The sequence below is a fragment of the Carlito syrichta genome, unplaced genomic scaffold (assembly GCF_000164805.1).
Source record: "Carlito syrichta isolate Samal-C Ts95f unplaced genomic scaffold, Tarsius_syrichta-2.0.1 Scaffold304822, whole genome shotgun sequence".
NCBI lineage: Eukaryota > Metazoa > Chordata > Mammalia > Primates > Tarsiidae > Carlito > Carlito syrichta.
This window is the reverse complement of record NW_007248918.1, coordinates 65,723-80,654: the sequence shown is the minus strand read 5'-3', so window position 1 is coordinate 80,654 and position 14,932 is coordinate 65,723. Positions and strand designations below refer to the sequence as shown.

The window sequence follows — 14,932 nt, the reverse complement described above, 5'->3', positions numbered from 1 at the left end:
AGGCAGAAGGATCTCCTGAGCCCAGCAGATCAAGGTAGCAGTGGCCTGAATGTACCACTGTACTTCAGCCTGGGTGACAAAGTGAGACTCCAAAAAAAAAAAAAAAAAAAAGTTGGAGATGGGCAATGCAGAGGCACCCAAAGTCACCCCAGCCCGAAGGATGAGATCAGTGTGCACCTAGTACTTGCGTTTGTTAATATTTAAAGGTTAATTTTTCTTTTTTTGTTTTGTTTTGTTTTTTTGAGTTGGTGTCTCACTCTGTCACCCAGACTGGAGTGCAGTGGCATGCTCCCGGCCACTGCAGCCTCACCTTGCTGGGCTCTGGCAATCCTTCTGCCTCAGGCTTCCAAGTAGCCAGAACTACAGGCGTGCATTACCATGCCTGGCTAATTTTTGATTTATTGTAGAGATGAGATCTCGCCAAGTTGCCCAGGTGGGTCTCGAACCCATGGGTTCAGGCAATCCACTGACCTCGGCCTCTCAAAGTACTGGAATTACAGCTGAGTCACGGTTAGTTTTTCTTACAGTGTTAAAGTAGTTTAAACAACATTGAAAATGAAAAAATAGGCATATTGACACTTGCAGCATTATATAAGTTTAAATATATTGTTTATAGCAAAACCAGAATTTATTTAAAATTTATTTCGTGACTTGACAGGAAGTAAACTCATCAATAGTACTTTTTGTTTTGTCAAGAAAGTCACAGTTCAATTGGCAGTATATTTGTTTGTTTGTTTGTTTGTTTTGAGTTGGAGTCTCACTCCGTCACCCAGACTGGAGTGCAGTGACCGCTCCCGGCTACCGCAGCCTCTATCTGCTGGGCTCCGGCAATCCTTCCGCCTCAGTCTTCCAAGTAGCTGGAACTACAGGCGCACGCTACCACACCCGGCTAATTTTTGATTTTTTTATGTAGAGATGAGGTCTCACCAAGTTGCCCAGGCAGGTCACGAACCCGCGGGCTCAGGCAGTCCACTCACCTCAGCCTCCCAAAGGCGCAGGATTACAGGCTGAGCCACCGAGCCCGGCTTGGCAGTATATTTGTAATGGCACATAAAATATCTGCTTTATAAAGATTGTCATCCTATATAAGATGAAATATATAAACTATATCAAGCTTTGATATTGTAGCATAAAATGAATTGGGAAAAAAGTCAGCCTTCTGTGTGTGTATGTGTGGGGGTCTTGACCATAGTAGATAAAATCAAAATCTGTTAAAGGTCAGTTAACACTCAGCTGTATGATCAGGGGCCATTTCCAATATGACATTGATAAGCATCTTCTCAAGCTTTTCTATGCTAATTGGTCTATTTAATTTTTTTTCATTTTAGAGTTTGTTTTATTAATGTGCATTTTTTAAAGGACATCACACATTTCCTCTAGGTCACCATTTTGCTATTGTAGGTTTCTCTTTTTTGACAGTTTCTCCTTTCTGTTTTCTACAAAATTCTTCATCCTATGTACTGCTATTTTTTCATTGACTATATATATATATATATATATATTTTCTTTTTTCTTTCTTTTTTATTTGAGTTGGAGTCTCACCCTGTCATGCAGGCTGGAGTGCTGGGACATGCTCACGGCCACCACAGCCTCTATCTACTGGGATTAGGCAATCCTTCTGCCACAACCTTCCAAGTAACTAGAACTACAGATGCACGCTGCCATGCCCAGCTAGTTTTTGTGACTTATTGTAGAGTTGAGATCTCACCAGGTTGCCCAGGCTGGTCTTGAACCTGTAGATCCTTCCAAGAACTCAGGCAATCCTCATGCCTGACCTCTATAAGTGTTGGGATTACAGGCAGAGCCACCTCGCCCGGCCAACAATATTTTAAAACTATACTTCTTAGCTTATCAGCCTTAAATGATTTTTAATTAATTTCTGCTTAATAAGATGTCTTTAGCAAGATCCAACTGTCAGCGGTATTGTTAAAAATATTATATATTTACACACACACACAGACACATACCCTTCCAAATTTAGATGAGATTGTTGTAAGCCAAATTTGTGAGTTTTAGAACAGAAACAGAATGTTCATTTCAAAATTTTAAGTATTGATATTGTATGAACCTAAAGCCATTTAAGATAAAATTTCTGAAAGACTGAAATCATCAGGGCTGGGTGTGGTGACTCGTGCTTGTAATCCTAGCACTTTGGGAGGCCAAGACGAGAGGATTGCTTAATCCCAGGAGTCTGAGACCAGTTTAGGCAACATAGCAAGACTTTGTCTCCACAAAATTAAAAAAAAAAATTATCCAGGCATGGTGGTGCATGACTGTAGTCTCAGTCACTCAAGAGGCTGAAGTAGAAGAAAGAAGGCTGCCTGAGCCCAGGAAGTGGGGGATGCTGGTGAGCTGTGACTGTGCCACTGCACTCTAGCCTGGGTGACAGAGTGAGACCCCTGACTTAAAAAAAAAAAAAAATTCAGCCAATGACTTGAGCCTTACACATTCTGTGCAAGAATCAGTTCTGGTCTTGTTGCTTGTTTGGTGTGGCACATTCTGATCTCCTAAAGAGGCTCCACCTATTTGCCACAACCTGAAACCACGTCCACGTCTGCCTTTCAAAGTGGCTGTCCATATTATGTTCCACCAACAATGAGTTAGAGTTCCTGTCTCTTCTCCAGCAAATGGGTTCCCATTTTGGTTTTTTTAAAGTTTAACAGTTCTAACAGGTGTGCAATGCTAGCTTATTATAATTTTACACTTCCCTAATATGGTGTTGAGCATCTTTTTGTATGATTATTTGTCATCTTAGTCTCTTTTTTAGTGAGGTGTTTTTCTGATATCTACCCATTAAAAAAAATTGGTTATATTTTTATTGTTGAGTTTTAAGCGTTCTTTGTATATTGTGAATACAAATTCTTCCTCAGATACGTATTTTGCTAATATTTTCTCAGTCTGTGGTTTGTCTTTTGCATTTTAAGTCCGAGGACTATTTTGAGTACATTTCTGTGTCAGTTGTAAAGTTTGTGTCTACATTTATTTCATTCTCTATGGTTTCCAAGTAATCATTCTTTTACCGTCTTTGGAAAAGACACAGGACAGTGCGTTCCATTTCCATTTTAATTTCCAAAACAGTGGCACTGAGTGACCTCAACTCTGAATTTTGCTTCAGCAGGATGGCCCGGAAGGGTGTGCTCCCGCCGTGTGGGAGCCCGAGGTCTTGCAGTGCCCCTGTCAGCGGCAGGCGGTGAGCTCACCTTTCTGACCCGGGGGGACCATTGCGCCTGCAGTCGTCAGCTCTGCCAGGACAGGAGCTTACCCTTCAGTGCAGCCCGAGGGCCCCACCTCTCTTTGCCACAACCTGAGACCACGTCCACGGTGAGCCAAACCCCCTACTTACAGTCCTGAATGCCGGGGGTGGTGGTGGTGGTGGCAGGGACCCAGGAGGGGGCGGGCTTATGTGGGAAATGGGAGACAAAACCCACTGTGTCCCCCGCACCCAAAGCCCTTCTCTACACTCAGACTTGGGACCACTGATGTCATGCCACTGACGTGATGTTCACTGGCGTAATGTCCATACAGTGGCCATGTGACAGTAACATGACATTCGGACTCTTACTGGATACCTGGGGGTCACAGCTTCTGCCGTGAATTTGGGTCCAGCTCAGCCTCTAGAATGAAGGTCGATGTCATCTCTGCTTTATTGACGTGCTGTTGGCTTGGCTTTGCATAAAGGTCAGGTCCTTTCCCGTAATTCCGTCCTTACAGGAGCCTTACAGCGGCAGCAGCACAAGGTGCTCTCCATCTTGTCTTCAGGATTTCCCCCTTCGGATCCAGTTTTCTTTCTTGGCATCTTTTCCTGAGACCATCCCTCAGTTTCACAGCCTTGGCAGATGTCAAGGGCAGAGGTGACCCCAGGCCGGGTCTTTCCGTGTTTCCTCCTGAGCAGATGCAGACTCTGCATTCCTGGCAGGACCCCCAGGCTAAGTCTGAGGTCTGCTCAGTGCAGCCTACCAGAAGAAGCACAGATCCACCTGCCCACCACTGGAGATCTTAACGTAATAATGGCAAAAAACTCACTTATAAAACCCAAATCTCATCATGTCTCTCTCTCGCTGTAATTTTACCTGTGGTTTTCCACTACCTTAGAACAGAGGCCGCAGTGCTGACCATGGCCCTCACACCCTAGGTGCACCCCCTGCCTGCTGCCCTCTCCTGGCCACCCCAATTACCTGCAGTCTAATCTGCTCTCACTCATGGGGACACAGCAGGCTCTTGGGTGTCTTGATTTTATGCATGTTCCCTCAGCTTGTCTACTCAATACCCACCCTTATCAAATTTTCTAAGACTTTATCCAGCTAAATCTTTAAAGTCACAGAAGTGTGATATCTAGCAGTAGAAAAGTTAACAGCATGGCTTTTCTAAAGACAAAAAATTCAGTGTTTGTTAAATCGCCTGTGGCAATCATTCTCAATTTATAAATCAAAGGAATAGTAATTAAATGGAACCAAAGTTCATGATCAGGGAATTAGTGAAGAAAAAAAAATCTTTGTTTATACAACAGACATTTAGTATGAAAGTTTGGACATTTAAACAGATGAATGATTAATATTTATGTATTGAAATGCAGTGAGGGGTGCCATTGTGTTAGGGCTCCAGTGTGGGACTTGGGGTAGATGGACATCCACGTGCCCAGGGAACCCAATGGTGTCCTCTGTCGCCCCCTGCTGGACGGCAAATTATTGACCCATGGAGACTGGGGGACAAACCAGTGCAGCAGGAAAGGCTTAGTATCTCCGAATACCACGTCCTGGCAGGTGTTTTCTCATCCAAGGAAACCTGCCCCCTGGAAATATCGTTAACTTGCTGTTCCTCAGGTGGAGCTAGACGGGCAATTGACCAGCACAAAATCATGTGACTCTCCTAAAAGATATCTGAAACGCTTGGCAAACTAAAGCTATGTACTAACAATGCTCATGCATATATTCCCATGAGAAGACCTATACGTGTTCATTTAAATGCCAGCCACACCTTGGAACTTGAAATCAAGAGGCCCTAATCATACTCTGTGAATATGAGGAGAACTCACTGATGTCCTAGTCTGGAACCGGCTAACTCCTCTATTCATTCAACGATATTTGGTGATGGACTTGGATCATGGTCTCTACTAGCATTATATTCTTTGTCTCCAACACAGGGACCCAAGCAAACTTTCTAACATGGTTTACTGTTAAGTGAGACTGTAGTGGCCGAAAGTTCAATCCGAGAGACCACCAAGAGCCAATTCTGATGAAAGTTCAAGAGGGTCTTTACTTGCAAGCTTGAGCCTGGACCTCTGTCGACAACCGACGCAGCGGAGTACACCCAGAGGTCCTGACTTCCTTAAGCAGATGCCTTTTATGCTTTTACACAAAGGGAGGAGGAGTTTGGGGGGGCTTTCCAGTCTTGTTACCATTTAATTGGATAGTAATCTCTGGTGGTCAGCTTAATCATGGAGGATTGGCTAGCCTGACTCCACCTGACCTTGGCCCACTAGCTAGGGAAGTTGCAGAGACATCTGGAAACTTAGGTGATTTCTCCCTGGCACCTGATTGGTTGTTGCTAAGGGGAAAGTGAGACAAGGGAAGAATAACTGGAGCTTTGCAGTTTTTCCCATAACTGGAACTTTAAACTGGAACTTTAAACAGTTACAGGTTATGTTTTAAGACAGAAAACTAAAATGACTGTGCTATTGTTCACAAGCCGATTGCATATTTATTGGGTTATAGCATGCTCTTAACCTAAGTCTATGGTATACTCTATTACGGTCCTCTCAAGACGACTTATGCAAACCTGAAGACACAAAGGTATCGATATTGAGTGTGCTTTTTTGAGAGGAAAACATTAGAGACCAAAACCCATCTCACATTTGGTGATTATCTCTGAGGTCAATTTCAAGTCTCCATTTCTTGCTTTGCTGTCCAAATATGGAAGCCCCTAGTGTAGAATAGAGAGCTATTTCTCCTGTGACTGTGGGCTTTGACCTCAAATGTTTGTGGAGACACCAGGGCGTATGAAAGCTGTAACTTTGCTCCATGTTCTTTGAGGACAAAGTCCTATGCACAGTGAGTAAAAAAATAATACAAGAGCTGAGCATTTTTAAGGTAAATTTACTTGAGAAAAATGTTCCCATTTTACCCACTTGTCAGTATGCAACCCAGTGGAATTTGGTACGTTGACAGTGTTCCAGAGCATTTTCATGACCTACAAAGGAAACTCAGTGCCGATTAGTAAGGGACTTCTCATTTATCCCCCATCCGTGGCAACCGCTGACCTGCTTTCTGTCTTTATGGGTTTGTCTGTTCTGGATCTTCCATATAAATGAACTCACACTATGTGGAGCCTTTTGTGTCTGACTCCTTTCACCAAGAGTGCTGTTTTCCAGGACCATGCATGTTGTAGCATATATCATTTTTTCACGTTTTTCTTTGTGAGTAAATATATATAACATTAGGTGCACTATTCAAACAATTGTTAAGTATCCTGTTCTGTGTCAATCATGACATCCTTATTGCCGTGTTGCCTCCGCCACCATCCACCTCCAGAATGTTTTCCACCTTCAACAGCAACAGAAAGACCGAACTCATTAAACACTAACTTCCTGTGTTCTGCTCTTCTCTGAGCCCCAGAAAACCACCATTCTACTTTTATTTCCTGCATCGGACTACTCCAAGCACCTCCTAGCAGAGGTTCTCTTTGTCCTTTTGCGCTCGGCTCCTTTCTCCTAGCGTATTCTCCAGGTTCGAGCGTGATGGAACGCATCTCCTTCGTTTTTACGGTCGCACTGTCCAATGGCAGGCTCTCGAGGCTTGCTCCGCCCACCTCCCCCTTCCGCGCGCTACAGGCGGCACCAGCGCCCGCCCGCCCACTTCTCTCGCCTAATCGCCGGGGCGCTCCTCAGTGCTCGCCCCACCCGCTTTGCGCCCGACACTGCCCGGCTCTCCGCACGCCCGCCTCCGCTTCTCTCTGCCATTCGGTAGCAGGGCCTCCCAGTGCTTGCTCCCGCTTCTGTCCAGTCGGCTGGCTTTCCTGGTGCGTTGAGTCTGGTCCTTCCACGGGTGACTCTGGGAAGGGAAGCTTTGTGAGTGCCAACGCACGAGCCCGTGTGCAGGCAGCCGCGGACAACGCACTGTCCCATGTCACAGTGGGCTCGTGCCAGCGCAGGGGCACAACGATGCAGGACCTGCCCCGCCAAAAACTCAGGGTGTCCCCGAGTGCAGCTCTGGGTGGGCCGAGCATGTGCACGCGTGGCTGCACAACTGCCTGTCCTGCCTGTCCAGGCCTCTGCTGGCCTGGGAGAGGGGGTCAGCCACGGGCACAAGGCCTGCCCGTCCGACCATGCTGACTGTTCCCTGCCTCGCGGAGAAAATGCTCGGGGGATGTTCCTGTATCCAGTGCCTGAGTGCACCTGGTGTCATCTCTGCAGTCCTTGGAGAGGTTAGTCTGGGCTCCTGCCTCTTTTCTCAATGGAAGTGAGCTGTCAGAGACACCTCTGCACACCCACATGGCTCCGGGAATGGAAGAAGGACTAGTTCTGTTGTCTGGAGGCAGGATGACTTGGCCTTGAGGATGAGCTCGAGCACGGAGCAGGTGTGCAGTTGGGTTGCCAATCACCAGTGGCCAAATGACCCTTCTCCAGTGCAGGGAGTCAGCCCAGTAAGCCAGCGCAGAAGATCGTAGTGCAAGAGAGGAGGATCCCAAATCCCTGCAGTCCTCCGGTGAGCCCCATGTTGATCCCCTAGGCCTCAGTGGTGAGATGAGTGGCCCGAGGGCCTCGGCCTCCTTGGGATTGCAGGGCTAGTTTCTGACAAGGGCCAGACCTGGGTAGTCAATCTGGTGACAGGGACACCTTGTCCCCAGTCGGTAGGTTCAGGGCTTCACCCTGTGGGGACGGAGGTCACTGAGGCTGAGGGAGGGCTGTGGATGCCCTTCTGCGTTTCAAGGTTACTATGTGGCCAGGACCCAGAGTTAGACTGGACACAGGGACTTCATGTGGCCAGAGGAGGGGGTCAGTGAGTACATTTGAGCAGTGAGCCCAGCACCAGGATTTGGGGTGTCCTGGATTGGTAATTGTGGATTGTTTGTTCCAACCAAGGACAGGCAAGAAATGAACAAGGAATATTGGGATGACCCAGTGGGGACATGCTTTTCCAGCCAGCAGGGCTGCTCTTACCTGGGAAGGAGGCTTGAACTCAGAGCCTCACTAAGCCTCCCCTCCATTCTGATCTGCTTTCAGCAGGATATGAAGAAATGGGCCTCCACAGCCCCCAGAGACCACTCAAGGGGCGTGGGAGCCACTGGTCTTGGCCCTGGACTTTCCTGGAGGTGAGACAATCTCAGAGCCACTGGCTGTCAGGTGCAGAACCCTCCTCTGGCCACATGAAGTCCCTGTGTTCAGTCTAACTCCTGGCCCTGGCCACACAGGGCTGTGGGACCATTTCCTGTGTTCAGTTCTCTCCCCACCCCAGGTGGGCGTCAGGACATGGGTGGGCTTGGGGATGCCAGGACCCCAACACTGGGACGCAGCCATACTTCAGGTTGCAGAGCCCAGGCAAGGAGCCCACCTTGCAGATGGGGGCGGGAGGCAGTTTCCTCTGACTCCCTGTTTGCTCCCTGCAGCCTGACTCACTGCCCGAGTTCACGTCTGTTTAGAGAATGGGGTCTGGACTTAGGAGGACACACATGCAGACCTACCACCTGAACACCCACTCAGCTGTCATTGTGGCCTCTTTATTTCTGAGATTTGTCTGTTTTGAGTTTCATGGAGTAATAGCCTGCATCTCCTGAGTTCCTCCTACATACAGGTGCTGTGTGTGTGAATTCTCTGCCTGCGTTCTGTGCTCCTCCTATGATGAGGCACGGACCTGATGTAAGGACGAGAAAGGTACAGGCTGGTCAGCCTCAGAACTGGGCCCATGTGGGGTGACCCAAGTCATGTCTGACCATCAAACCGTGCTCAACCCTTCGTCTCCTTTTCTGTGTACCATTATGACATCAGCCTCTCTGCTGACACCCCTTGTGCCTGCTCACATGCTGGCCAGTACTGCCCAGGTGTGTGACCCCAGCAGGTTCACCTCCCACTTATGAAATGGGGTAATTGTAGGGTCTGTCATGAGAATTGTTGGAAAGGTTAAGGGGAGGTGGTTGACAAAGTCCAGGAGGACCACTGAGGCACTGAGCATTTGTGGAATATTCTATAAGTTATTATCAACTGTTGTCTCATATTCTCTTAGTATCAACTGCCATTTATTCACTCGACTATTATGCTCTTGTTGATCATTTTCAGTTTTGAACACTGTAGAACAATACTTCATTGAATGTCATGGTAAATAAATGACTAATGTATTGTAAATTTCCAGTAATAGTCTCTATTAAGACACTCTAGGGACCAGGCCTGCCAGAGCTCATGCCCAGTCCTTGTAGCCATAGCAAGAATTGTGAAAGTAGGGTGATTAGTAATGTCACGAGCCCCATAGCATTAGTGACTGAATTGAGACAGAAACTCACATTACAGAGCTTTGCTGCAGTCTCATCTGAGGCTGCCCTGACCTGAGAAACTCTGCCCCCAAGAAATGGTGTTCAATGTGTAAACAGGACTCTGTAGGGTAGAGAGATATAAAGGAGGGTTAGGGTTAGGGGTTAGGGCTTAGGGGTTGGGGTTGGGGTTGGGGTTGGAGTTAGGGTTATGGGTTAGGGTTAGGAGTTAGGGGTTAGGGTTTAGGGTTTAGGGTTTAGTGTTAGGGTTATGGTTAGGGTTAGGGGTTAGGGATGCAACTTGCATCCCTTAGAACCTTTAGAACTCTGTTCCCTACAAAGCGAGTGGCTATAGTTCCCTCAGGCTTCCAGAAATCCCATATAGTCTGACACACGAGGAACTTCTTTCATCACAGGTATACTAACTGATAACTTTCTAGACCTCTTAGGTTAAACTTTCTTCAATTTGAGCATTCTAACCAAAAGCAAGAAAGCAAAACCATAAGTTTATTAGGTGATGGGTAAACACTTATCACATACTTGATAAGTATTATGGGGGAACAAAGACAAACCTAGGAGGAAAACAACTGCCAGTTGTGAAAGAAGAGGTAGGCCAATGAAAAGAGAAATTGGAAGTTGAAGATAGGGGGTTTGGGTTGGAAGAAAAATGAATACATTTTGTAGAAGAAATAACATGTAATATGATATAGTAATATGAAATACTACATGGTTGGCTATTTTAGATAAGCAGACAGAATGTATTTAAACAGCGTAGTAAGAAAGAGGCTTGAACTGTTATGAAAATAGAAAGAGTGAGCAAATACCTGTATTTTAGTGAACAAGGGTGGCAACAATATGTTTGAGTTTAGAAACAGTAAAGCTATCAGAGAGGCAATCTGAAAAGTTTGAGTGAGAGTGTACAAAGTTGAGAAGGAGGGAAGTGAGGGCAAAACCAGATGTGTACTTCTACCTCTCTTTCCATACATGAGCAAGTTTCACTTTAAGTACACTCTTACAAGGGATAGCAGTATATTTTTTTTTAATTCTTAGAGCAATAAGAAGAAATTACTTGGAGGAATTACTTGACATAGCAGTGTTTTTTTTCTTTAATGACTTACTGTCTGCTATAAGAAAAATTGATGTGGGAAGAACGGCACACGAGTAGAATGAATGAGATGAATTAAGAGGCTCATAAAATACTGCAGGAAAGAAGTCATGATGACAATGTTAAAGTTCAGAAATCAATAAATCAAAATGAATTGGACAGAGAAAAAAGAGGACTTATTGATGGATTTGATAAGGGTAAAAGAAAAGTGGAGAAAAATGTCTAGTTTTTAAGTGCAAACATTAGTAAGATTTGAATTTACCAAGAAGAACCTATAAAGGGAGTTATTAAGAAAAATTATGTATTGACTAAGTGGTATTTGCTGTGTATCTTAGGCAATCAATTATCCAGCAGATTCTCGGATATACCACTCTGAGGATCATAGAGACATGAAGGATAGAGACGTGCAGTGGATTTATCAATGTACACATGACTTGGAAAATCACATTGCTAGATTAAAAAATCTTAGAAGAAAAGTATTGTTATATAAATAAATAGAATCAGAACTGATGCCACAATAGCATTTATCAATCTGTGACAGAATACTCAACAAATAATGTAAAAAGCATTAATTGGTGAGATAAAAAGAAACAAAAGCAACAGCCTTACACACACACACACACACACACACACACACACACACACACACACACAGACTTTTCAGAGGAAAAGAAAAAAGAGTTTTCAAAGGACAGAATTGTCAACAGTGTCACATGCTGCTGAAAGTTGTAGTAGGATGAGACAGGTATGTTTGCTTTGTTCGGGTGGCCAAACATCATTAACTTCACTAGAACTGGTCTAGTTTCAGGAAAGTGTTGAGTAGGATGCTAACAAAGAGATAGAGTGAGATGAGAAAAGATGGATTTTGCACTCTATTATTCTCTCACAGTACCTTTCCCCATATTTTTAGATAATTTTAGTGAATTTATCTTAATGGATATTATTCAATCTCCAGTTTTCAGTCTTTGTCACCATAAATATAAACATATCCCTAGTCCCAGTTCTGGGCTTTCACTTCTCACTGCAAGAAGTTCCACTTGTTTCTGATTAAGTTGTTAAAAGTTAGACAAAGAAGAATTTTAATGCAGCAAAAAGAAAGCAATTCATAACTCATGGGGGAACATTATTTAATTATGAGTAGATTTCTCAGCAGAAACCTTGCAGATCAGAAAAAAGTGTTATGATATAATGCTGGGGGAAAAAGTTCTGCTAAATGAGAGTACCATACCACTAAACGTGTCCTTTATAAATAAAGGAGAGATAAGTGCTTTTTCAAACAAACAAATGACTGAGGGAATTTGTCACGACTAGAACTGCCTTACAAATGATACTAAAAGGAGATTTCTTGTATGAAATGAAAGGATGCTAAACAGCATGCATGACAGTACAAAGTTTACTGGAAAAGGCAAATATATATGAAAATGCAGACTAATGTAATACTCTAACAGTGGTTCATCAAGCACTTTTAACAATAATATAAAAGTAAAAAAAGTATTTGAATATGACCACAAAAAGTTAATTGATGCAACATATAAAAATAAATAAATTCTGGCATCAATAACACAATGTGTGTATGATTGTATAAAAGTGAAGAGTTTCTGTAAGCTACTTATAAGATTGAAGGTTGAGCTACCAACCGAAATTAGACTTATACAAACAAGAGGTAAAGTTAATATACTGTGTTTGATTATTGTTTGATCATGTTCTGTTTGATTTGTTTGTTTCTTTTTGTAAACCAGTTCCGTCTGATGCTCTCCTTAATTACCCCCAATTCACATTGATTGAGGTATGTCTTTCTCAAATATACCTTGATGTTCACAATTCAGAAGAAACTTTGTAATTCTGAAGAGTTTGAAGAAGGCATACACACACACACACACACACACACACACACACACACACACACACACACATATCTGTAACTTTATCAGGGTGATTCTAAGAAGAAAAATCTTCTTAAAAGTGGATATGTATTATTTTCTTTCACTAAAATTTAAGTTGGTGACTTCACGATTGTAATGTTATTCAGAATACATTTTAATATATGTAGAATGTTTGATGTAACATGTGAGACTGGATGGGTAGCACTTATTTCTTAGCATAATTTTATAATGCCTTATATTATTATTTTTCATGTCTTCTGAATTAGCTTCATTTTGAAGAGTTTATACTCAGAAAAATGATAACTGGAATTATGTTCATTTTCACATTTTTCAAGATGTTGATTATTTTATGTGCACAGATAAGTTGTGTTTTCTAGTAGTTGTTTATTCTTTATCTTTTAAGCATACTATTTAAAAATGGGATATAAACTTATATAACATATGATTGTCATCTTTATTACTATCCTTAATTTGAGTAGTTACCCCCCAAATTTGCGTGAGTGTTTTTAATATTAGGAAGTTTTGTCCTTCTCTCTGATCTTTGTATGGTAGTTTTCTTTGAAACAATAAAAGCTCTCTATTGTCAGAAAGGAGAAAAAAAGAAAGAAGGAGAGAAGGCAGGAAGGGAAGAAAAGGCAAGCAAGGAAAGAAGCGGGGGAGGGCAAGAGGAGAATCGGAGCTGAGATAGAAGGGTGAGAATTGCCAGCATTTGAAGAATCACGGGAACAGATGTCTTTAAAGAATACTGACAATATGATGCCAGAATAGTAGAAAGAAAATCTGAAGAGGTTCAGTACAATAGCACTTCTACTTCCTCAGTCTATAAAAATGCAGTTATATAAATCTCCAGTTACAGATGTCAGCATGTGAGGCAATTATGACACTTAAAGGCAAACATTTGATCTTGCAATTGGGATGTGCCATGCGTACTTATAAATAAAAATGTGCTACAACTATGAGAAATTCTAGTCTCTTAAATAGTGGCTAGGAGTAGATTACATGATTAAATTAAAATATTGATGTAGAACTTTTTCACTACTGATGGAACCGCTCCATGAATTTATATTTAGAAATTTATTCCTCTTGAATATCCTTGTTTATAAACATTGCATCAGGTTTCCCACAGGTTTTTAAAATTATCTTTATTGCATGGACCATAGTTTTAAACTGCCTCAGAGTAGCTTCTGACTTATAGAACACATTTGAAAATATTTATTGAATGAATGAATAATGGATGCATGTGTGAAACTGTTAACAAGAAGACTGAAGGACAAGTTGTATCTGACTTGAGTAACTTTATAGTCATGCATCATTTTCATATTAACTTCTGAGTGATGCAGTGGACTCTAATAGATGTTGTCAAGGATAAAGTATAAATAAAATACATCTTGGCAGCCACTAAAAGACTTATATTTTGTGAATATTTTATTAAACTTATATCTATAAAAGAACCAAACATTGTAAGTGTAAAGCTCAAGTATTTTTAAAAAATAGATTAGACTTGTATAATCAATATATAAATCACTAAACAGACATTATTTACATCCCCAGAATCCTTACCCATGCTAATTGCCAGTACTATGCAAAGTAAAAACTCTTTTGATTTCTTAGACTATGAATTTTTCTTCCCTATCTTTGAACTTTATATACATGAGCGACTTCTTTCTCACATGATTATTTTGTAAGTTTTTTTTCATGTTTCATACAGTTTCAGGTTGTTCATATATATAGTATTTCACTCTGTAAATATATTGTGTCATATTTATTTTTGTACTGTTTGTGGTCATTTGGTAAGTTGTTCACATTTTGAATAAGATACAGACATGTAAACATGGGTGATAAATGTTATAAGACAGATTAGTATTAGAACCTGAGGGAACACAGAAGAGAAAGTGATTGAGTCTATATGAGGTAATTCACCTGTGTCCTGAGGATATATGAGATTTATATGTTGAAGGATGTTTCGGAAAATGTTTGATGAAACTTTCCATTATTGTTTGCATACTTTTGTCCTAGTTGTTTGAAATTGGGTGAGGGGGAGGGTCTGTTGGTGAGGATAGTGATAAAGAGAGAAGATAGCTAATGTAAGGAGTATTAAGCCTAATCTTTGCATAATATTGATGATGAGGCTATTGAGAAGCTATCAGAAGTGTGGAATGCTGACAGAGTTGAAATTACAACGTTGGACATTTTATTTTAATTTACTGAATAACTTTCTTCATGTAATTCTCCTTGAAATGTAACTTATCTAAAGTGTTCTGTTCACAGTACATTTCAAATTATTAGAATTCCTTGTAGGAAAGCATGTGCACAGATATATAATGTTCCTTAGATTATCTTTAGGTGAAGAAAACCAGTGACCTGCAGATTGAGTGAGCACACATTTCTGAAGACTGTGAACTTATGCATTGACAAGCAGGGTGTTCCTTCTCAATGACACCTGGTTTCACCCCTCCTCCTTTCTTTTTTTTTTTTTTTTTTATTTGGG

The 14,932-nt window shown here is 42.2% G+C and overlaps 1 protein-coding gene across 1 annotated transcript in view; it reads left to right on the top strand.

Annotated features, from left to right (window-relative positions):
* The first annotated feature begins 6,733 nt into the window (after window positions 1-6,733).
* LOC110595870 (olfactory receptor 52E2-like) overlaps window positions 6,734-14,932 on the top strand; it is a 9,387-nt gene continuing 1,188 nt past the window's right edge. Inside the window, 3 exon segments of the mRNA XM_021713919.1 lie at window positions 6,734-7,186; window positions 7,263-7,369; window positions 14,864-14,929. Of these exon segments, the coding sequence (XP_021569594.1) occupies window positions 6,734-7,186; window positions 7,263-7,369; window positions 14,864-14,929 (626 nt within the window).